Source organism: Mauremys mutica, chromosome 10 (genome assembly GCF_020497125.1).
Source record: "Mauremys mutica isolate MM-2020 ecotype Southern chromosome 10, ASM2049712v1, whole genome shotgun sequence".
In the NCBI taxonomy this organism is placed as follows: domain Eukaryota; kingdom Metazoa; phylum Chordata; order Testudines; family Geoemydidae; genus Mauremys; species Mauremys mutica.
In genome coordinates, this window is record NC_059081.1 from 32,456,063 (window position 1) to 32,480,910 (window position 24,848).

Genomic DNA, 24,848 nt, shown 5'->3' on the forward strand with positions numbered 1-24,848 from the left:
AGGGAAGTCAACCTATAGAAACTGGATTTTTACCAAACATGAGATTTTTATGGATGACCTACATATGTTGCTTGCTGTAATGTTTCCTTCCTCTTCCTCTGTTCACTCGATGGCCTTAGCACTTTGTTGGCTTGTCCAGCATTCTGTTGTTAACAGTTTACTAAAGTTACTGGTAGGCCACTTGTTTTGCCAGTCTCTAGAATTGGGAGCCATGTCAAACACACAGAAGCCAGAGTCATCTTGGCCAGATGGTGTTTGATACAGATGGATAGTTGGTTGTCATGCAGATCTTCTAGTTGGTAACTTGTTGCTGCCATCTGACTCAAAGAATAATTTGTGCACACTGGCTGTCAAAAGCATCTTCTCTTCTGTCTGTTTTAGCTGTCATGTCTGTGCTCTGTACAGAAGTGTTGACAAGACATTGCTGTTGTACATTTTCAATTTGGTTTTCAGTGATTTTTCTGCTTTCTGAGATCTTGTATAGCTGCTGGAGTGTACTGCTCTGTGATCACTTTTTTTTTTAATGCTCTCTAGTGCAACAATTACTCAGCCTTTAGTCAGATTGTAGGTTTATTCTTACATGTTGTATGGACAAGTGCATCTTTTCAATACTAAGTATTTTTAACTTAGTGTGGCTTACTATATAGCTACACCACCAGTGAAGTAACTCATTTAAACACACTAATCTTGCCCCCACTCTTTCTATGCAGTAATGTGTATTGTAATTTCAGAAAAAAAATCAAATAATCCTCCTAAAACTTTCTTGTTGGAATTTCACAAGTTTTCTCCCATAACTTCAGCACTGTTAGTGTTGTACCATCAGGAATGGGCTAGTGGAATCGTGTGTGTGTAATTTTAATATTCCTGTTATTCAGCTACTGGAATGGTACCTGATTGTTGTTCAGTTAACTGGCTGACTAATATTCATCTACCCTGGAGTAGCTCAGTGCTCTTCTAGGTTCTAACAGGGCAGGTCAAGCTAGGGGAGGAGATCAGGCAAAGTTAGACCAAGGAATAACACTGATCAGCTATTCTTTTCTTTGCTAGTTGGGCCTTCTCCCCATCCCTCTTCCAGGAGTCTTGGAAGGCAAATGTAGCAAAGACATGCAGTGTGATGTATTAAATATAGACGTATATTTATTCCTTTTTTATGTAGTTAAACAGCAAACAGGTATAGGGAGTGGAACTATAATATTGTTTCAAATTAAATTTGAAAAAAATAATATCTTTACTTAAACATTTAGATTTATTTCCTGAAAAGTTAAATTGATAGTGTCCTTGTATAGATTATAACTGGGGTAACTAACCGACTCTGTGAAAGAATAAATAAATACCCAAATCCCAATTTTAAAACACAAATAATGTAATTTGTGGTTATGACTGAAAATTGCCTCTTGTATAAACGTTATCCTGACATTTACTACCATCACTGTTAAAACAAGATTGGTGTAAGTCTTCGTTATCTAGTAGTTTACCTCTTTCCAATCAGTACAGACTTAAAATTAGACCTGTCACAGGTGACAACTGTCGAGTTTCTGTGCACAAATTGTAGCCTCGGGCATCCCAAAAAGAAAGCTGATAAACTGTATCTGCTAAAACTGAAGCCCTTAATCAAAACAAAATAAGACTAATGCTAATTAAATTAAATTATTGTATTTTCAGACAGAAAGCTATACACAGCAAATATGTGAACAGCAGGAACAGATAGAGTTTCAAAAAAGTACGATTGCAAAACTTAAATCACAGTTGGTTCCTGTGAATGCCAACAGAGGTACGTACTCTAATTTGTGTGCTTTATATGTCTTTCCTTTTATCATGTATTATACTGCAAAATAGTTTTGACTTCCTTTATTGCTTCAGATTCTACAATGTGTATCCACAAAAGGACTGAGGTAATGCTATACACCTCTACCCCGATATAACGCTGTCCTCTGGAGCCAAAAAATCTTACTGCGTTATAGGTGAAACCACGTTATATCGAACTTGCTTTGATCTGCTGGCGCGCACAGCCCCATCCCACTGGAGCACTGCTTTACTGCGTTATATCCAAATTCGTGTTATGTCGGGTCACATTATATCAGGGTAGAGGTGTACTTAATGGAAATAAGGCTATTTCTTGGAACAGAAAGTTAACATACTTTTGCATTTTCAAATTTTGTTTATAAAATGAAATCTTGGAAACCTTTTTGTTTTTTCTTAGAGAAGAAACAGTAAGGATTTAAAAAAAAAATATACAGCTTGCTCACATTGAAGTCAATGGACTTCAGGTTAGTAGAGTTGTTAATTGTAGTAACAAATTATCTGCAAACGAGATTTATTTTTATGAATATTGATCACAATTGTTTGACTAATTTTTGTGAACAAGTTTTAGCCTATAGTTTGGTTGAGAACTGGGTAAATAGGTGTTTACTTTTTATGTTGTGTGACTGGTCAGCTAAGTTACATGGCACTCTTCTGTTAAATTATTGTTACTTAAGCTTTATAAACAGGAGTTTCTCTTTCTGTTCAAATTATCAGAGAATATTCTTAATTAACTGAATTGATTCTACACATGATAGAAATTAACTTTTCAAAATAGCCATTAAAACTCTTTCAGTAAAAGAACTCTTGTGAATATTTATTTATTCACACTAGTCTAACGCTTTTCCTTTTCACAAATGCCAGCAAAGCTGATGGCTTTATTTTCAAGAATGTGTTTATTGCTGGATTTGCCCATCTGTCTGAGTATTAGAGGGCAGAATTGGGCCTCGGTTCGATTAATACTAGGTCCAATAAAGGAAACTAAAATAAACTTGGCCCAGTGAAAATACCAAATTCATACGATGCTTTTTTTTTTAATCTTAACGTGATTAGGGGGTGAGAAATGCAGTGGTGCTCAGAGAGCTGTTTTTATTTTACAGGTAGCGCACATGGCCATGTTCTGGTGCCTGAAGATAGTGAAACATGGAGAAATGACACCTCCCCTAATCTAACTTTTGATCAGCTCCATGAAAAACTGAAACTAGCAATGCAAAGAGAAAAACTTTTAAAGGTACAGTAGCCTGATTGTCTTTAACATGATTATTATATTTATGCTTTTAGGTTCTAAATGGAGAAATGAACTTTCAGAGATGCCCAGAACTGCTCCCTTTCCAGGGTCTTATGGGCTTGATCCTCAGCTGATGTCAATTAGCATAGGTGCACCAAAGTTGTTTGAGCTGTGCTGATTTCCACCAGTTGAGGATAAGGCTCTGACTCTTCCCAGCTCTGTTGCTGTTTGGCAGCGTGGATCATGGGAATAATGTTGACTCAGAAAAAGAAGGATGGGGAGACCCTGTCTGCTCATTTATTTCTTCACCTCACATATGTGACAGTCAAGAAGGGGCTCCCCTTTTCTGTAATGAGAATCTGTCACAATGCTGTTGTCAAGGTGGGGATGGAGACTTGGCAAGTCTGCACGGCGGCAAGTGATTGGGGTGAGAAGTGACTTTACCTAAACTGGCTGGATATATTCCTTTTCCCCCATCTGCTGCTGGTTGAAGCCACACCAGGGTTTTCGTCATAGACCTACTGAGGTTGGCAGGGATGAGAATAGAGCAGCAGTGTTCAGGAGGGAGGAAGTGATTTACATGAGGCTCCCACACCCAGAGCAGACCTTGTGCACCAAGCTGATCCTTTCCCTGAACTGCTCGGCCTGCTGTGTTTTCTGGGGCTTGCACATCCCATAAGGCTGAATTGTCAGTCTGAGCATGACCCCACAGTGTTGTCTTAATAAACCTTGTAAAACCAAAAGCTCAGGCTAAAGAAGTTAATTTGGAGATTTGTTTGCTAAATCTGAGCTACGGACAAAGTGATCCTGCATTTCGGTGAACTAAGCACATTTTAATCAGACGTGTGAACTTGAAAATCATTTTATCAGATTAGTGACAGTTGCTAATTATCTTGTAGGAATCTAATTTGAGACTTTTTTTTTAAATAAGCATTTTCAGTTTATTGTTACTAAGAACATTTTGGAATGAAAGGAGGATACAAGAATCTCATTCTCATATGGTCTCCACTTCTGGGTTAGCACTTGTAACTCCACAATATAATTTCCTTGGTAGTTTTTTGTATTTAATTAGAAAATGAGAGTAGAATTTAGTTGAAGAGTTAACTCCTTGTCAAAACATCTTTGCAGGTCTTTCCATTTCTCTGTATTGAATTTCATTATTATTATTAATTATTTGTATTCCAGTAGAGCCTAGAGGTCCAGCCATGATTGGGGTCTCATTGTAATCTGTATTGTACAAACAAATATTAAGATACAGCCCCTACCTTGAGGAGTTTACAATCTATCTAAATAAGACGGAAAAGGAGTGGGAGAAAGGAAGCTGAATTATCCCAATTTTACAGATAAGGACCTGAGACACAGATTGTCATGCGAAGTCTATGGCAGAGTTGGGAAATGAACTTTGATCTTCTGAATTCTAGGCCAGTGTCTTAACCACAAGACTGTCTGTCTTTGAGGCACAAACTACCTATTGGTGCGTGCTTCTAGACTATTCAGGTATCTCTCTGATTTACAAAATGTTGTGCATGAGTAAGAGGTGTATCAGTTGTAAATTTAATCACTTACTTAATATGGCTCTTTGGTATATATTGAACAAAATTGATCCTCCTAGTATTTCATTTGCCACCCTGCTCAATCTAAATTGCTTTCTCTTGTAAACGCTGTCTTCAGTAGAAGAGTCGGTTCTTTATCAACCCAAATATGGTAGTTTGCTTACAATTTCGATTATTATTGGGGTTGGGGGAGGGCAGGAGGAAATGCTCTATCAATTTTTTTGCCCCAAACCAGGTAGACTATATCCACAGCCATTGTCCTCCACCACATGAACTCCTTTCTGTGACATCCCTAGCAAAACTGTCTTATTCTCTAGCTGTATAAATTCAGTATGGGTAAATCCATGGTGGTGGGATTTTAAACTAAAATAGTTTTGTGTCCCCTCTTTCTGTCTCTGGTTAGTGTTTAGATTTACAGTGGTTCTGAAACCACGGGTCAGGACCCCAAAGTGGGTCATAATCCTGTTTTAATGGGTCACCAGGGCTGGCTTAGACTTGCTTGAGCCCAGGGCCAAAGCCCAAACCCGAAAGCTGCAGCCCTGGGCGGTGGGGCTCAGGTTACAGGCCCCCTGCCTGGGGCTGAGCTCTTGAGCTTTGGCTTTGGCCCCCCGGCCTGGGGAGGTGGGACTTGGTTTTGCCACCTCCTTTTCCCCGGGGTGATGGGGCTTAGGACTGCAGGAGGAGGACCAAAGCCTGACCCTGCCTATCCTAATTTTTGTTGTCAGAAGGAGGTCGCTGTGCAGTGAAGTTTGAGAACCCCTGGTTTAGAACATTCCCCAGTTGTGTAATTGCCTGGGTCTTCCCTAGAACTTCTCCTAAATATGCAAATTGTCTTCACTTGTGTCTACTGGAATCTTTGTGTTGGCTCAATGCTGCACCTACTGAAGTTGATGGGAATGTTGTCATTGACTTTAATGGGTACAGAATCAATCCCTAATTTCTAGCAGTTCAAAATGTTATTTGCTTAGATGTTCAGAGATAGACAGTTGCACCATCCATTTCAGTGGTTCTCAACCTTTCCAGACTACTGTATCCCTTTAAGAAGTCTGATTTGTCTCACCTACCTGCAAGGTAGCAAATACACCTCACTTAAAAGCTTACACAGTCAGACATACAAATACAAAAGTGTCACAGCACACTGTTGAGAAATTGCTTACATTCTCATTTTTACTATATAGACTCATGGACTTCAGGGTCAGAAGGGACCATTATGATCATCTAGTCTGACTTCCTGCACAATGCAGGCCACAGAGTCTCACCCACCCACTCCTGTAATAAACCCCTAACCCATGTCTGAGCTATTGAAGTCCTCAAATCGTGGCTTAAAGACTTCAAGGTGCAGAGAATCCTTCAGCAAGTGACCCGTGACCCACGCTGCAGAGGAAGGCGAAAAAAACCCAGGGCCTCTGCCAATCTGCCCTGGAGGAAAATTCCTTCCCGACCCCAAATATGGCGATCAGCTAAACCATGAGCATGTGGGCAAGACTCACCAGACAGACACCCAGGAAAGAATTCTCTATAGTAACTCAGATCCCACCCCATCTAAAATCCCATCACAAGCCATTTGGCATATTTACAGCTAATAGTCAAATATCAATTAATTGCCAAAATTAGGCTATCCCATCATACCATCCCTTCCATAAACTTATCAAGCGTAGTCTTGAAGCCAGATCTGTCTTTATAAAATAATAATTTATATAATTATAAAATAAATCAATTGGCATATAAATATTGTACTTACATTTCAGTATATAGCATTTAGAGTAGTATAAACAAGTCATTATCTGTATGAAATTTTAATTTGTACTGAGTTCGCTAGTGCTTTTTATGTAGCCTGTTGTAAAACTAGTCCAATATCTGAATGAGTTAATGTACCCCCTGGAAGACCTCTGTGTACTCTTAGGGGTACATGTACCCCTGGTTGAGAACCACTGCTCTATTTCATCTGCATTCTGTTGACATTGTAACCCAAGCACATTTCCCAGATTGGCATTCTTACACATTGATCAAGAGGGGTGACAGAATAATTCCTATACAGCCATACCTGAGAGTGCCCTTGGGACATATGAGCATTGCTCAACATATCCCTCTGGATCATCTTGCAGAGGAAAAACCATAGCCTTTCAAGAGAAACTTTGTCTTCTCTGCTGGAATCTGCAGGTGTCTGACCTCATAGTACCTCATAGTCACCCTTCTACCATTAAGTACTTAGTTCTTTTAGACCTAGCAACTAAAAATACATCATGCATATGATCTTCATACATCCCAAAAGGAGATTGACCAAAGAGACTAGTGCAGTCTCTGTACCATACCCAGGCTCAAACTAGAATGAAATCATGGAAATCTGTGGACTCCTTTTTATCCAGAATTGTCTCACCACAGCCTTCTCAACAATCTTCCCTCAGAAAAGGAGATTAGAGAGGGTGATAACTGGCAAAATTGTGAGGACCCAGAGACAGTAAAGAATGACCAAAGGGGACTAAGAGTTATTTGTCAATGCTTCCCTTTAGGAGACCAAGGGGTCAACATCCCATTCCATTCTAGGAATGGTCTTGAATACGTCCCAGTTAGATCTTATCAACTAGGAAGAATGTGGGTCCAGTTTTCATGTCACCAACGTCCCCACCATAGTCATGACCTTTGCAGGCAAAACTACATAAAACCTAAGCAAAGACCACCTTGCATTTCTCTCCCCTAAACACAGCTCTCCCCACAAAAGTAAACAGTGCCATATGAATCAGTGTAAATTTATCTGTGAAGCTTGAATACTTGACTCCACATCCAAGACAAAACACCCATATTTACCATGCTTTTCACACTCCTCCCAGAAATATTCCAGGACTTTAGATGCTATAGCAGAGGAGAAGAAATGCTTCTACATCTTGGCACAGACAGGGCATCAGATCTCAAAAATGATTAATGCTGCAATAAGTTACTTAGTGGCCTAGGTTCTGAGTGGCCTAGGTTCTGAGTGGCCTAGGTTATGTTCAGAGCATAAGCAGAGTGGTGAGGATTGTGCTATAAGTCACCTTCCTGTGCCCCTGATCCTGGGGCTGAAATGCCCCCCCTCTCCCCCATATAACTTAAAGCAGCCTGAGAGGCTACTCTAAGAAATGCTAGCTGGGGCAGTCCTCTGGTGTGCTGTGTTCCAGCCCCTCCCACCCCATTATGCCTTCTCCATACCACCTACCTCTGAGATGAGGGAGCAGGTAATGGAAAGCTGATATGCTGGATTTATACCAGCTGCGGACCCTCCTGCACCTGCCTGTCTGAAACAGCTTTAAGCTTCCTTTGTGCACCACAGGAGTGATGAAAAGCAGAATTAGCCAGGTGACCTCTGAAGCTGAATGGGACACTTAGTGGTAAACTTATCAATAGTCAGACAAAAGATGGTTAATGTTCCGTAAGGACATTGATAGCCATTTGTCAGCTGAACAGCATTCTTCCTTAGAGCCATCTGAAATTTTACCTGTTCCATTAGCTTCCTAGGACAGACCATTAAAATAGGTTGCCACACCCTTACAGGAAAGAGATGTCATAATGGAGAGCTCCATGACACAGATGTAATTTCTATCCCTGCTGCCAATCCCAGTACATAAGATTCAGAACATGGCCAGATACCACTAGACAGTCCCATAGCTGTCATGGGATTGAAATATAAGATATATGAAATATCATGAGTTCATAAACTAGCCTAGGAGAGTTATCATATTGATGTTGAAACCACTCAGACCCAGTCAGTCTTGGTGACTCTAGTTCTTAAAGGTTGAATTGTCACTGTTCTAGTGTCTGTAAGATATGGAAAAGGCAATATAATGACTTGGATGGATAACCAAATAGTCAGAGACCCAAAACATATCTGTCACGACAGCGCAAAGTGATGCTGACTTTCATCAGTATGTGATGAATAGCTTCTTCACAACAACATAATGCTTGTTTTAGTACACAGACAGGCTGTTGTGCTGGTATGTAGTGACTCTCCCACTGAATTTCTCTTCTCTCTGCCTTCCTTGTGCCCCATTGCCTTTGTTCCCCTACCAGAGGAAGAGCATAGCGACTCCCACACTGCTTCAGGTGTTTGCCTTGTGTTTCGGGGGGCACTCCTGTAATCTGTGCTCCTCTTGCTTTGCCTGACTTTTGGCCAGAGCAAAAAGAGCACAATCCTATTTAGATTGCAAGAGCTGTGTGCAGGGACTGAAGGAGCCATGAGCTACGTGTTGTTGCACATTTGCCTGTTTCTAATGTATGTACTTGATACATTTCATGCTTAACCCTGCTTTGCAATTGTTACATTTTTATTAACGTTACTGTGTAATGTTTTTCAGACCTCCTTATGCTTTATAACCTTTACTCTTACAGCCCTTTCCTCACTCTTTAAGTACTTCAACCTTATCCAACTCCTGGCTCCACCATAACTTCCTTCAACTTCAGCACATTCAAACATGGTAAGAATACCTTAATCCAAAAACACCACCACCTCCATCTTGCATTCACACAATAGTCAGGAACCTGTGTATTAAACTTCAACAAAGTTCTTACTTGCTTCCCAACTCAGTAAATGTTTATCCCCTCCTAACTTGTGGGACATCAAATATTACATTGACTACAGAAACTTATGCCTTCTTCTCATCTCACTTTTGTGATTTCCTTTGCTTTCCCTAAGTCCCTAAGTCAAATTCAAATTTAGCTGTCATATTTTGAATAATCTCATACCCCTCTGGAAGTTGGGAACACATGACCTTTAGCCTAAAATCTTCAGACTTCCTGTCCATTTCAGAACTGAGTACAACAATCTCCTCCTGCCTAGTCTTCATGTCCCATCAAGACTAACCCTTCTCTTGCTGCATCTTTTCTCTTCATCCCATTCCTTGGACTCTAGACTTCTTTCTATTCCATGTAATGAGGTGTATAGATCCTAACCTGGACAAGGACAGAAAAGGGGTTAATGGCCTGTCCTGGAAACAGGTACTGAAATCTGTCCCACAGCACCTGCCAGAAGCATCAAACCTGAAAGTAGGGTCCTCCAGCTGTAGGAACTAATCAGGAAGGTAACAGCATATATAGGTATAGGAGAATGGCTTTAGAAATGGGTTGTCCTGCCAATTGAGAGCATCAGGGGAACTGGGTTTGCTAGGACTTCAGCCAGCCAGTGAGATGAGGGGTTTCCCTGTGGTGGAGAGAACCCATTTTAAAGACTGTTTTGACCACTCAGTGAGTGGAGGAAGCTGATTGTTACTCCTTGAGAAAAGGGAAGGCCTACTATGGAGTAGGTAACTTGGGGGGCAGGGTGAGCTGACCTGGAGCACTGACTCTTGGTTAACTGGCTTAAATTGTGAAATTTAAATATAGAAACATCTTCTCTAAACTTCATCCCAGAATGCATCTATATTTTTGACTCTTACAGCAGCGTCTTTGGGGCTCTGCTAATGGGTTATCTGAATACACTCCCCTCCTTGTATCACCACACCTGGGGCTGGATCCTTCTCCACTGCCTCCATCTACCCCCATCCCATGTACACATTGTACTTCTAGTACATTGTATTTGCATGCACAAGCTTCATAAAACATTGGGGGGTGGAGGGGAAGGGGTGTTTTTTGTTTGTTGAACAGGGTATACCTTGGGCCTAATTCTCTGTTCGGTTACTTACATTTTATCCTGTTAGAGCCAGGTACCCGACTTAACATGGCTCATTCCTTGAGCATTCTTTATCTGTCTTCCCACTGACCTTGTTTTTAAACTAATTATTTTTCCAGATGGTGTGACTTGCATTTTGGCACATTATTTATCTTGACATTGCATGCGACTTTTCTAGCCCTGGGTCAAAGTCACAGTGTTTCTATTTAACCATTTTGATCAGTTAGATCAATACACTTATAAACAAACATTTAATTTTAGTGGGAAAATAAGTCTTGGGAATGAAACACCTGAATTACTCTGTTATTTGAGTGACTTGCAAAGCAATTAGAAACGTGTTTCAGAGAGAGACTTTTGTACCCAATTTCAAAATTACAAGAGCAGAATATTTCTGGTGTATTTGGTTGCTTCTGGACAAATATAATAAAACAAATTTGAATCAAGTGAATGTCTCCTATTTGCATTGTGGCATTTTAAAAATACAGTTCAGTCATCCATATTCAAATAGTTCTCTTCCATAATTTGCCTTTTCTTATTTGACTGCCACAGTGCTTCCTGAATCCCTCCAAAAATAACTCCCCAAATTCCCTCTCTTACTTCCCCTTCTTAAATGTGTTTATACATGTAACTGGATAAATGGTCACTACTGCTTCTACTGTCCTCTTCAAACTTTCTAGAAATCCTCTGCTTCCATTAGTATGGAAACTTTGGCTATAGACATTTTCCACAGCTTTCAAGGAAAGATGGCTTGTTAGCTGTTGTAACTGCGTCTCTGTGCCTCTAGCCATATATTTTTTTACTCAAAAATAATCCAAGGATTGCCTCCTTATACATTTAAAAAAAAAAAAACCTTAAGTTTTCCTTTGGTGACCTGCTAGATTTTCTCCTTATATAATTTCTACAAAAGTCTGGTTGAATATTTGGGGGAGGGCCTACACTTAAAATGTCTAATTCCTTATCTTTTCAGTATTGCATGCACCTTGGGTCTTTTGGAAATCTAAATCACCTAAGTGATAAAGAGCTACATTTCTAACTGCTCCAGAAATTAACTCTGAAGACTTGTCACCTTCTTTAAAATTGCTATAACTTGATTTTAGCATGCTATGAAACTAATTAAATGTCACTGCACACAGTGTATATAAATGAAGTAAGACAATGTCTTCCACTTTTTTAAAACACTAAGGTGAACATCTGCTGGGTTGGCTTTTATAAACTCAAAACAGCACACAATTGTTTTGAGTAATTGTCCATGATCAGACATATCTGTAGATAGCACTAAATGGTCTTTAATTATTTCAACACAAACATGTTAGTGAGTAGATAAGACTCATTTCATTTAGGTTGCCAAGACTTAATTTAGTCTATCCCAGGCTGTTGCATAATTATATTCTTCCTATTCTGGAAATATTAACCAATTGTGCTATTTTTAGGAACAGTTGGAAACAGAGAGCATTAAATTGAAGGAAACTGAGGAAGAAAACATTCTAAAGGAAAATAAACTTGTATCTATTATTTCTGTTAAAGAAGAAGAAATAAGATTTCTAAAAAACAGATTAAAAGAAAAAAGTGAAGCACAGGATTGCATACAGCTGCCAATGTATGAAATGGAGGTAAGTAAATAAAATGAGACACCACACCTTTGCAAATAATTATGCTTATTTTAGATTTTGTTTATACAAATTATTCTGGTTAACAGATTTTAGATTACAACTGTATGTAAGTTGCTAAGAAAATTGTTAAAATATGTACAGTAACACTAGCTATAATGTTCCTTCAGTTAAGCCATAAAATACTTGAATCTTATTTTGTGCAACTTAACTATTCATCTTATTTTTATTTTAAATTGTTATAAAATTAAATATAATATTGATGGAAAAAAGTAACATAGCTGTATTGTAGTGGGTCTTTACAATTCAGACTCAGATTGAATATTATACCTAGCTTCAATCTTCCATTTTTATCCCACTCTTTTGGTCAGATTGGGTGTTTCACTTATCAGGAAAAACATCCAGGGTAGAGCAATGGTTTTCAATCTGTGATCCACGGATCTCTGCTGGACTGAAGACTATGTCTAAGATTTCCAAAGGAGTCTGCACCTCCATTCGCAATATTTTAGGGGTCCGCAACTGAAAAAAGGTTGAAAACTACAGGGATAGCCTATATTTAGTGAAATTTACAGTCCATGTAATACGAGTCTAATCCACAAGGTGGTAGTCAAAGGTAACAACTTGTTTAAAAGCATGATAGAATACATATCAGCCTTTAATCTGCTTGTTGAAAATTTTAGACACAATTGATTTTTGGAACTAAAATATGTCAGTTCCTTATAAATGAGCCTATGATCTGAAACATGATTAAAACTGAATCATAATACAATACAACTTCTGTGCATTAGCTTCCCTACCTATAAAGAGGAGGATAATGTTTACCCACATATTAAAGTCCTGTGAGAGTCTCAAATGAAAACCTCTGTATAAGGGCAAAATAGCGGAATTACCAAACTTGTACTAGAAGGGATTTTAAATCAGAATGAAGAATAAGATTTCTTGTACATGTGTTTTCTAAATGGCTTCTTGGAGTATAAGCAAGATCAGTTGGTTCTGCTGATGTTGAAGAATGTTGAGACATTTATTAGTCTACCTTTGTGTTAAATCCATGTAAATGTAAGAATTGAAATTAGTACTCCAAAACAAACTCCCTAATCCCATGTTTTACTTTAAGATTAAACATACGAAGATTGCTCCAGCTAGACAGGATTTATCTCCAGGGATCCCTGATATTTTAACTGTGCATGAAAGGTAAATAATTTTGCAGCATTTTTGTAAACAATTTTTAATGTTCACATTTGCTAAAAAGTAATAAGGCCAGCTGCTTCCCTCCCTTTTCATAATACAGAAAGAACAGAAAAGGGCCCAGAAGCCAGCGTAGGGAGGGGAGCAGAGCCAGTGTGGCATGTGGACACAATTGGTGTTCAGTGGGTATTCAGGGATATATTAGGAGGAAGAAAAAACAGCCACTTGATGCAGCAGGGGTTTAAGCTTCATAGGAAATAGCTATGGATGTTAATGCTGGTTATTGTATGAGCTTTAACTCCTTTTGGGGGAATGTGCAGCCATGCTGGAATAACTAGTGGCAGCACAGGACGGCAGTGCTGCCAGGAGAGGGCTCAACAGATTGTACAAGGGTCTAATCCTTCTATTTTAGGGTTCCAAATCTGAGTGTTCAGGGCCAGGTTTAGCTATGGAGCCTCTGCCCACAATGCAGAGGAGGCCTTGTGATCCCTGTATAATCAAGAGAAGGGCATCACAGAGGTATATGACACTGAACCTCACTGTATTTAATGAGCGAGTCTTGCCCTTCTGCATGTTTTATGGTGAAGGGGGTTGGCCAGAGCCTTAGTAGTATTCTCCTGTGAAAAGTGAAGACCTAAGCCAGGTTTTTACCAACCTTTGCTGAATGATTATTTAGAGGGAGATTCTTAAAGATGTCACATGAGGTGAAAAAAATGGGATTGTGGGGGGGGTTTTTTGTTTGCTACTTTATTTTTTCCTAAAGCTTATCTGAAGTGCCTCTTTTAAAATTATTCCCCCTCTTCCCCACCCTCCACAAGTTTTGTTTTTTTTTTTAACATTAAAATTCAGCTCTTGTATGCCCAGTTCTTCTTGCAAGGCTATGTGTGACTGGAGAACTTGCAGGATCGTGATATGGCATTGGAGAGAAGCAAGTGAAATCTGATTGATTGAATAAAATATCAATGGTATCAGACTATTTAAAGCTTTTGAGTGGGGTTTTGGTGTGTTTAACTATTTAACAAACTGAAACACCTGAGAAACCTTTGGAACATATACTAAAACCACTCTCACCAGCTGTCCTTATTCTTCTGAGTGAGTTCCTAATCCACATCTCTGGGTCCTCCAAAGGACACCTCCAGGAAAATGAGGAAGGCAGTACTTAATAGACCAAACTGTTACAGGGTGAGCAAACTCACAGAAAGAAAAACCTTTTTTATAAAAAGCAACAACAAAACCCTGTGGCATAAAGGAGCAAAATAAGGCACGAGCCCTGTCTCTCTCCCCTACCCCACCCTAAATCTTCAGTTCACCTTTAACTAAAAGTCGGTTTTGCAAGATCTAAGAACTTATGCTTTATTAGTCGGTGTGGTCTAATGTGCCTCAAATCAAATATTTGTGATGCATAAGTAAGCAGAATAATGTAATGTACCATGTTTTTCAAGAAGCCAAAAACTGCACTTGTATGAAGAGCTATGTTTCCCATTCTTAGTGTGATTTACTAAGTATTTGACAGCCATTTAGGAACCTGTTAAAGGTCCTCAGGGAAACAAAGCAAGAGGGGGGAAAAAAAGCTAGGATTTGGGTTGTGCAGAAGGAAATAGCAGCTGAGGCTCCGTCTAAGCTACACAGCTTTTAGCGGTATGGCTGTGTCGCTACAGCCATACCGCTAAAAGTCACGCTGTGTAGCCGCTGTTTGTCAGGTCTCTTGGCAACAAAAAACCCACCCCCAACAACCAGCGTTTGCGTTGGCGGCAGGAGCAATGCGCTGTTCACAGTGGTGCTTGTCGCCGGCGAAACTTTTTGTCTTTTAAGGGTTTTCAAGGGAACAGCTGCTTTTGCATAGCATATTTCCTTTCCTGCATGGACTAAAGTCCACAGCAAAAATGGGAAATAATCTATATTCACAACAGCATTTGCTAATTTCTCTGGACTGGCCAGCACATGAACACAGCAGCACTGTACTTGCCTAGGATATGTTGGAGAGAACTCAGTGAAACATGAAAGGTCTGTGGCTCAGATTTCCTTTGAATCTCTGGCCTATAAAGGATTATTGCTCCATTCCTTCATTTCCATGCAGGGGGCCTATGCATGTGATATATGACCAAACAGCTACATATTTCATCATGTTTGACTCCTTTCTTCCCTTCCATTTGCTTTTGCAAAGGAGAATGTGTGTGTGTGCATGCCTTAAGTAGAAGACTACCAGAAAAATTTAGCTGTTAACACTATCTCTGGCTTACAGTTGTGGAGTATTTATTTTTTTTAATTCAAGGTCATGAAAGAGCTGAACTCACTGACACTTTGATTTAAAATATTGAACTTTTAGGGAAGATCTAGAGATGGTTTTCCAGGAGATGAAGGAAGAGTGTCATCGAATATGCACATTAGCAAGAAAGCAAACAGACCAACTCAGTAAACTTAACATAAAGAGAGAACCTGTAAATGGTAACATCTTACTTTAGCTCTTATTGTGATTCAACTGTTTGAAAGCTTTGCTTTATATTTGAAAATACTGTAAATTACACATACATTGAAAGTACTTCTACTGTTTACCATCTGCTTCTTTCAAGTCTGCTCACATGGTGCTCTGTAGTTCACTAAGAAAATGCACCACGAGTTTTGGAATTGTATGAGGAACATTCCAAATTACATGGGTAAGAGGTAGTCACCATGTAACTGACTTTCAGGGTTCTTTTTTGTCCCTTGAAGTAGATCATTGGCTCTCACTCAGTCTGATGCCCCAGCATGCTCTAAGTGACAGCACTTTTTGTTTTTTATTCAGCTCTGTTTATAAAAATGCCCATTATGAATATTTCCAGCCTCACATTTGACACAGAAGGCTGCTGGATTGTGGAGCTGGCATGTGGAGAGGTAAAGGACTTTAAGACAAAGTGCCTTGTGCAGACTTGAAACACTTTTTTTTTTTAATTATATAGACTAAAAAGTTCAACTCTCACCAAAATCAATGGAAAAACTGACTTCAGCAAGAACTGGACTAAGTCCTACGAGCCTGATCCTGCTAACACTTATACTGGACATAGTGCATAATACTAGAAGTAGTTTCATTAGCTTTTACATGCTAATAAGACAGCAGGATCAGGTCCTGATATGGTTTTATAGACCACTTTTCAAACCCTCACATCCTTGCAGATGTCTCCAGTACATATTGGCAAACTATATGTTACAGCTTCACATGAAATAAGAGGTAGTGGTCCATTACTTCAAGTGATTAAAGGAGAAAAAAGGGTAGATGAAAGTTGATCTTTTATTATGTGCCAAATGTGCCCCTCTTATCTCTGATTTGTGGCACTCAGCAAGTTATTCCAAAGTTGATGTTTTGTCTTTTCTTGAGGCAAGTACAATGAAGTGCTTGCTGATCATGACTGTGATATATTAATAACATGACTTGTAGTCCTAATAAGATGTACACTGGACTCCCTTAAAACTTGTATTCACTGTCTAACTGTTAAATGGTAACCATATTTGTGGTGATTTCCCATAAATAACAATTGGAAAGATAAAATTTTAATAGTACCCACTTGTGGCTGTACTCACTTGTACATATTGAATTCAGCTATCTACTTAGTTCAGCTAAACCTGGACATCAAATACTGAAAAGAAAATACTGAATGAGTCTAAAGTTATGCTCCTAAATCCATATTTTAATACATAAATAAGGGACCTGATATTAGAGTTCTGGGTATCTGTCCAGCTGCTTCCAGTTAATTAATAAGTGCCTGTAAAATTGATTTATGTGGTGTTTTTTGACACTACATTATTATTGTATATTGTTTATTCTATACAAACAATACTATGTCCTTTTTTCGCATGAAGAGATTCTCTGCCTCATTCAGGAAGAGACAAGGTGGGTGAGGTAATATCTTTTATTGGACCAACTTCTGTTGGTGAGAAAGACAAGCTTTTGACTACACTGAGCTCTTCCCCAGACCTGAAGAAGAGCTCTGAGAAGCTGAAAAGCAGAAGTTGGCCCAATAAAAAGATATTACCTCACCCACCTTCTCTCTCTCATATCCTGGGACCAACATGACTACACTAGTTTAGAAGGGGCAAATTCACCATGAGATTGGTGTGATTTCAGGAGGACTTTGCATACATGAAATATATATTAAAACTATTCCCCAATTTGATTAGAAGTAATATGTAGATTGCATTTTGAGAACTACAAATAATATTGAGAGCTCTCAAACACAGAGGAAGACAATCCCTACTGTGAAGGTCTATTCACTTCAAATGCTTTGGGACTACAGTGCCTAGCACACTGTTGGCACTCCATAAAACAATATCTTGAGTTTCAGCTTCTATTTGTGCCAGAACACTTTAGTAAATGTACGTGAGTGTGTGTTGAAAATATGGGGCAAATAAGTTTTAACAAAACCTAAGAGGGATGGAATTGTTAAAATAAGTTAATCAAGCTCTGTTATTTCACATTCTGGCTTTTTGCACTGGGGCTATCATTCTTGAATGGGGGGCATCCCTCAAATTATTGGCTTCAGGAAAATACTCTTTAAAAAAAAAAAATCAAGAAAAATAACTGATCCACACATTTGTGCTTTAACCATTCCTTTGAACTATTACTTCCATAGATGGCGTCTGACAGTTTCCTTTTTTCCCCCCCTTTTTACAGAAATTCCATTTTCCATGCCTATTCAGTGTACTGATAAAACTGATGAACAAGCAGAAGAACTTTTAAAACCTCGGGTTAAAACAGATATAAATAGAGGTGTATCATGCATAACATCTATCACACCAAGAGGAGTGGGCCAAGATGAGGAAGACAACTCTGTAGAATCACTTTCTAAATTTAGTGTCAAGTTTCCACCTACAGACAATGACTCTACTTTCTTACAGAGCACTCCAGATAAACCAACAGTTCCTTGTACTGCAATAGCTGAAAATATGCTTCCAGATCATCATTTTTACATGGACCAGGAAGACCATACTATGAACCTGAGTAAATTGGAATGTAACACATTAGAAACTCATGGAGTTGACCACATAACATCAGCTATGCAAAACCTAACTCCACTTGACAAAACAAAACCCCCAAGCCATACAGCCATGCTCAAACAGAATACTCAGGACAAAACACCATATTTGAAAACAGCAGACATTGGTACCAAACTTGTACATCCGTACACAAATCAAGATGATACTGAAATAAATTTTCCCTCTTCAGAGGCCATTGGGAGGGCTATCAGAGGACCTCAGCAGGTATCTTTATATTGATATTGTATATTTTAAAGATTAATATTTCATTTAAACAAGTGCTATGCAAAGGTCTTTCAGGCAGGAATTAAACCTATATGAATCACACCATTTTTATGGTGAACATTTGATTTTTATGTAGATCTGCTTTCTGACACTGAATTTGTGTACATTAACTACATTTTCAATGAAATAATGGAGGGATTTAAATTAGATTTAAGAATATAGATGCTTGCACAAATTTCACTTCAGGAAGATATTAAGTAACTGTTTCTGTATCCATTGCAAAAGTGATTTTAATCACAACTATCCAAAAATTATCTTTACCCAAGTATTTATTCCATAGAATCAAATATAATGTGCATCACTATACTTTTTAAAAATGTACAACTGAACATGTGGGCATATGTGCTCTCTTTAAAAATACTAGATAAATCAGTGTACTTCCTTCTGGGGGGGAAATCTATCTTTAGATCTAATAAGGGACAAACACAGAACAACTTAAAAGGGATACAATATTTTAGAAGTACTTGTAGAATAGGAAAATATGTATTTCCACAAATAGTCATAAATGGAAACCTAAAGAAATACAGGTAAATGTATATCTACTTTTTAAGTAGACACTTGGTTTGATTTTCAGAGGTGTGAACATTCAGAACTCCAGCTGAAGTCAGCACGAGCTGTAGATGCTCATTATCTCTGAAAATAAGGCCCTTTAGCCAAATTCAGCAAAACAATTATGTGCATAAGTCCCATTGAGTGCTCTGCTGAATCAGCCTTTGGATAACATCCTGGCCCCATTGAAGTCAATGGCAAAACTTCCATTGACTTTAATAGGGCCAGGATTTCACATTTTTGTCTTTGTCATTGGGAGCATTATCCAAAGGCTAGAGCAGATACTGATATTTAGGATTTTTGTATTTTCTTCTCAGCTCTTCCAGTTATTCCCTTAGACTTTTTGGGCAAATTGCCTTAACCGCTCTGTAACTCAACTTTGCCTTTAAAATAAGGAAAAGAGGAGCTGTGAAGCTAAAATAACATTTACCTTGCATCTGAGGATCTCTAGAGCTAGAGATAGATTATTATTAAAACTGACCCAGCCTAGTTCTACTGTCTACCTTAGTATTAAATTTAATGTTCTGACAATTTTTGGCAGAGAATCTGAGATTTGTAGTCTGCTTTACATAATTTTATTTTTTTAAAATTACCATAGATTCATTGTTATATTTTAGATATATTGTTTGTGCTATGGTGATTTTAATTTTATCCCAAATTATTAATTACATGCTCTTTTTATTGTGCTTTATTTTCCTCCAAATTCTCAGTTATAGTTATGACTGAGTAAAAGAAATTAAACAACTTCTTTTCTTTTATTACAAGTAGAATTCCTGTGGATCTATGAAGCATCCATTCTATTACTTGTTACTTTTTTTTCCTTTTTCTCCATTATCTCTCCTGCTTGTTCTTTTACTAGCCAGTCTGTGAATTCATTTTTCAATAGATGGCACCCTGCATTGTATATTACAGCAAGTGAAACAGCTGGTATGTGATTACAAGTTGATAGGGAAGTATGCAGCTTTAAGAAGTGCAGGAGAGTTGGTGGACAGGAGCATAGGGTTAGATAATTGATATTTGTACAAAATAAGGAAATGACTTTAGTTTGAGGGTATCATTTTAGAATGTGAATGACCAGTACTACAGCTCTATGGGGAGATTTTAATATTGAATGTTACATTTCAAAAGAGAACTGGCAATAGAAAATAGTTTCAATATTTATAAGTCATATCAATGTAGCAAAATAGAACATAAGGACAGTGATTAAAATGATGCATCTTATCCAGAAGTTTATTTGACAGAAGCCAATATTACTTTAGGATCCATTAAATAAACATCTGTGTATATTTATGTAATATACATCACCTTTATTTAACTGCTTCCAAAATGTTTTTGTGTATTTGGTTTTGGGTGAATTGATCAGTTGTCTTTTTTACTGATTATAGGGTCAAAGACTTGCTCTTAGTCGAGTTCAAGTGCTGAAGTATCATCCAGTTAGATGAATACAACTCCTTTACGCTGCATTCACATTGGTAAAACTTGGACATGTAATTCTCTCCACTGGGTGTAGCTGCAGCAGTTGTGCTCTAGTTTAGACAGTGCCCAGAGCTCTTTTACCACCTTGTCATATAGGGACTAGTAATAAACATCCAAGCCCTGTCGATACTTATTCCCTTTGGTTACCCATTCCCGCGCCCTAGCTATAGCTGCTACTGGTGGAGCTCCAACAGTGGTGAATTACAGGATGGATTTTTTTTCCTAGTGTAGACTAGGACTTTGTCGTATTTACTACATAAGTTAACTTATAAGATGGAACAACCCCTTAAAATACAATATATTTGGTGACAATGAACCTTTGGAGCTGCTGCTCTCAGTTTATGTGGTAAATTTAGCTCTTTCCTGCTTTGTGGATATTAAATGGAAAACTCAGTGCTGTTTCCTTAGGATACAGGGCTGCACAGAGATTTTTTTGGAGACCTGGGACAAAATCTGAAAGTCGTCCCCTCCCCCTCCCCCCCCCAAAAAAAAGGGGGGGTGCAAAAACACTGAGGGGAGGCTGCAGGGGTTGGGTGTGGAGAGTGAGCCTACCCCACACTTACTGCATGGCAGTGGCTCCTGTCCTGTGGGGCTGGGCCAAGCTACCCACTCTGGGCATTGTGAGCTGCTACACAGGGTCACAGTACCAAACCTGAATGGCACTGCAACCCCATGCACCTGGTCACAATGCCACTCAGTTTAGGGGCTCCCTGCAAACAGCCCCTTTTCCTTTCCTCTCCTCTCTTCCCTTTTCTCCACCTGGGTGGCCATGTTAGGATATAGTACCTCTTTGAAAACAATGTGATTGAAACATGTAGCATATTAAAATAAACATGCATCTTACTGGACCTAAGACTTTACTAATTTATAGTTAACTGTACATATGTGCACAAATTTACAACTTTAAGGTCTGATTCTGAAAATATTAATTATTGATGCAGTGCTTTATTTAGTGGAACTGCCAACCCTAGTGTGGCCACAATTCAGAAAACCATTTAAAATGCATAACTTTAAGCACATGAATAGTCCATTGACTGTAATGGGACTACTGTTGCTTCAAGATAGTTAAACAGATGCTTAAGGTCCCAATTCAGGACAATGCTTAAGCATCTCCTTAAATCTGTCCCTATTCAGGGAAGCACATACTTAAATACCACAGACTTCTTGGGGACTTAAGTGTTTTGAGGGATTGGTACCTAAGTCTAGTAGTTACAGTTTGTAAGATTAGAACCTTACTTTGTCGCCAGTATATTTCAGCAAATTTTACAAGAACCTTTTTGGTCTCTCTTTAAATATCGGGCCTCTTTATATGGTTATTAAAAATGCCAGTTTATTCAAGGTGGTTGCAAGTCAGTAACCACAAACACACTTCTGTACGTGTGTTTAAAAGTATGTTAGTGTCTAGACAGATTTCATATACAATTTACATCAACTGCCCACTATCTACAATCAGTAGATTGTATTGCAGAGGGAAGTGATGTAATTACACTTAATTACTAATGAACAACAGCCCCCTGAAATGCTAAACATTGTTTAGGAAGGGAATTAACTCCTAAAAGAAACTGCATGTGGTTTAGAAATAAGAGTTAACCACTGTGAAAGCCAGGTTGGTAGAACAGTTTGTTGCCACTTGGAGGATTAAGCACCTGCTTTTTAGCCTGGCAAAGTTTGGGAACATGAGAATTGAAGCTCTTTTAAGGGGATGGACAGCAAGAGACTTAACTTCAAGGGAAACTGCTTGCCTTTCTACTGCCAAAATCCTCTTTCCCTTCTGCGCATACGTGAGGTTATAGTGAAAAAGGTCTGCTGAAAAAAGACTGTAGAGTTCTCTCCTCTGCTGTGTCCCCTCCTGCCACTTACTTGCTGCCATTCAGTTTGAGTGCACTTTGGCTTATAACTTGATGCCAAGTAGGAAGAAGAAGCAGAGACTCGAACACCTCAGGCCACACACAGTCTTTGTGATGAAGAAATCAGGATTGTAAAGGAAGGTTAAGGATTAATTTAATTACTGTAATATTAGCAACAGATAATACAGAGGTAAAATTATAAGATTGCTTTCTGATTAAATTGAAAACTAGATATGTACCAATAGGGGGAATGTAAAATAAAATGCCTCTTTAGTCTTATATAGGAAACCTATGCTGTACTCTAATGTAAAATGTATATTGCTTATTTTCTAAAAAGGGCAATATTATCTGTGCAAGAATGTTTATACAGTATCTCAGTAGAGTCTACAAATGCCAATATTTTTCTACAGTGAAATATTTGAGGAGTCCATAAAAAGCTTTAGTATTTATTACACTGACATTGTTGACAAAGGAAGCTTCAGTTGATTATCACGAGTGTTGTAAAATCTGACTTGTATTCTTGTATTTGATGGTGTTTGCAGATGTAAATGTATAAAAGTTTGGTTTCCTTCTGATTCTTTTACTTTGCTAAAATGTGAAGTCTTTTCTTGATTTTGATGTAATGAGAACCAGAAATGCCATTTTTGTTGTTGATATATCAAGTATATACATACCAGAATTTGTTGTGCACTAGTTAGAATAACTTTTATATTTAGAACTGTATTCATTTTAAGCACAAGTAATAACTTTCTTTTGCCTTTTTTCAGCTCTTCTGGAAGCCAAATCAAACTCAAGATAATAACTTACTGGCACAAGGTTATACAGACTCAGAACTGAAGCAGTCTGGAATATGTGAATTCTGTCAAAAAGTTTTCCCACCATCTACTACATCCAGGGGGGATTTTCTCAGGCATCTTAATTCACACTTTTTTAAAGAACAATCAATGTATCCAGAAGAAAGCTGAATAAGACTTTGTAGAGATACTGGGTTGCAATTTTGTGTATATTTCATTTTTAATTCAAGTATGTATGTTAATTTCAGAATTAAGACTATGTTCATAATGATGTTACTGAAACTGTGTTTCAGTTAAGTTCATTTCAAATTTTTAAAATTACATTTAACATTTGTAATTTTACACATTTAAATTACCCAGTAGAAAACTGTAATGCAGTTTCACTTCAGTATGTCATATTGCAATATGAGCTTTGGGCCTGATCCTACAAACCTTTTCTTACACAAGTTATCTTCACCTGAGTAGTCCCACAATAATTGACTACTTGTGTGAGGTAAGGACTACTTGCATGAGTAAATGTTTGCAGAACTGGGCCTTTAATTTGAGGAGATAAAGTGTGAGCAATCCTATCAATTTTCCTCAGTACCCTATGGCCTGATCCTACTCCCATTGTAGTAAATAGGAGCAGGAACAGGCCCTAAGAACATTTGAAGGGCTAGGGAGGAATCTCCAATTTTGACTTAAGACAGGTTCAGTGTTGTATTTATATTGTAGATAAGGTTCTTGTAAAATCACTAGAGCAGCCAAGTAATAGGTATGTCATATTTAAGATACATTTATGTCTTGTTTCTTACATCATTGGCAGAGATCAGTGTAATCAACAGTAAAACTATTTTAGTAAACAGATTTGTCTCACTCTCTGGCTAAAATGAAGATTGCAATGGTATGTATCTTTGGCAGAGGTACACTATTAAATTGTTAATGTATATTGTTAGCATTCATAACTCATGGAAAATACTTATTCCTCTATGGGAGCTGATATGTGCTTTTACATAGAGAGAAGATTAGATGAACTAGGTTACATTTCCCCTAAAGCTAAAAGTTCAAAAGATAATTTAGCATTTCTTGTGGTTCTCTACCTGATGTTACTCAAAGGTTAGGGATTTTTTTTTTTAAATTGAACACAAGTCTTCAGACCAAAATACATGTCTCTCTTAAACTAGAAATCATTCTTAAACTACAATTTAAATTTTGATGGCTGTGTGTGTATTTTATGAATGCTAGATCAGCTAACTTGCATTTTGTTTTTAAACAGTTGATGTGCAATGATCTCTCCCAGGAGAGCCTTCTGCACTTTGACTGGACAGTTCCAGTCCACACCTAAGTCCTTATTAGCATTAATATATTTTCTGAAGCTACAGGTAAGCATGGGTTAACTTCTCTCTGTTCAAAGATTTATTGGGTGATGGTAACCATTTTACAAAGCTAAAGGGAAATATAAATCTTGCATCATTTTTAGAAGTGGATTTTTAAGTCAACTGGAGAATACTCCTACACTAAACATTTTTCTACAACTGTTTACTGTAGTTTTAAGTGCCTGCTGTGTATGTGACTAGCTGTTGGCTGATAATGTATTGTAATAAAGTGCAGGGTACAGTGCTTGTCTGTTAATGTGACCTGGAGAGTGCGTTTGTTACTATAATAGCGTTAAAACTCCTTTTCCTACATAGCTCCGTGGGTGGAAAGGTCTGAGACAAGCATGTCTTTGGGCGCAAGGAGGTGTGTGAAGTCCCCCTCCTCGCTATCGCTGGGAGGTGAGCGCTGCTGAGGGTGGTACTTGGTATGTTTGGGGGAGGGGGATAGGGAATCGCACTCCAAAAGAGCCCGACCCACAACTGCCTTGTCCTCTGACCCGTGAAAAGCAAGACCCGCAGCTCACATT

At 38.3% G+C, this 24,848-nt stretch overlaps 1 protein-coding gene across 6 annotated transcripts in view; it reads left to right on the top strand.

Annotated features, from left to right (window-relative positions):
* TANK (TRAF family member associated NFKB activator) overlaps positions 1–24,577 on the top strand; it is a 40,931-nt gene extending 16,354 nt beyond the window's left edge. For all 6 annotated transcript variants that reach the window (XM_044978336.1, XM_044978334.1, XM_044978333.1 and 3 more), the window contains 7 exons: positions 1,663–1,771; positions 2,901–3,031; positions 11,647–11,826; positions 12,938–13,014; positions 15,335–15,453; positions 17,654–18,240; positions 22,940–24,577. In XM_044978336.1, the coding sequence (XP_044834271.1) occupies positions 1,663–1,771; positions 2,901–3,031; positions 11,647–11,826; positions 12,938–13,014; positions 15,335–15,453; positions 17,654–18,240; positions 22,940–23,137 (1,401 nt within the window). In that variant the 3' untranslated portion in view covers positions 23,138–24,577. The remainder of the gene's footprint in view (positions 1–1,662; positions 1,772–2,900; positions 3,032–11,646; positions 11,827–12,937; positions 13,015–15,334; positions 15,454–17,653; positions 18,241–22,939) is intronic.
* Positions 24,578–24,848: the final 271 nt, after the last annotated feature.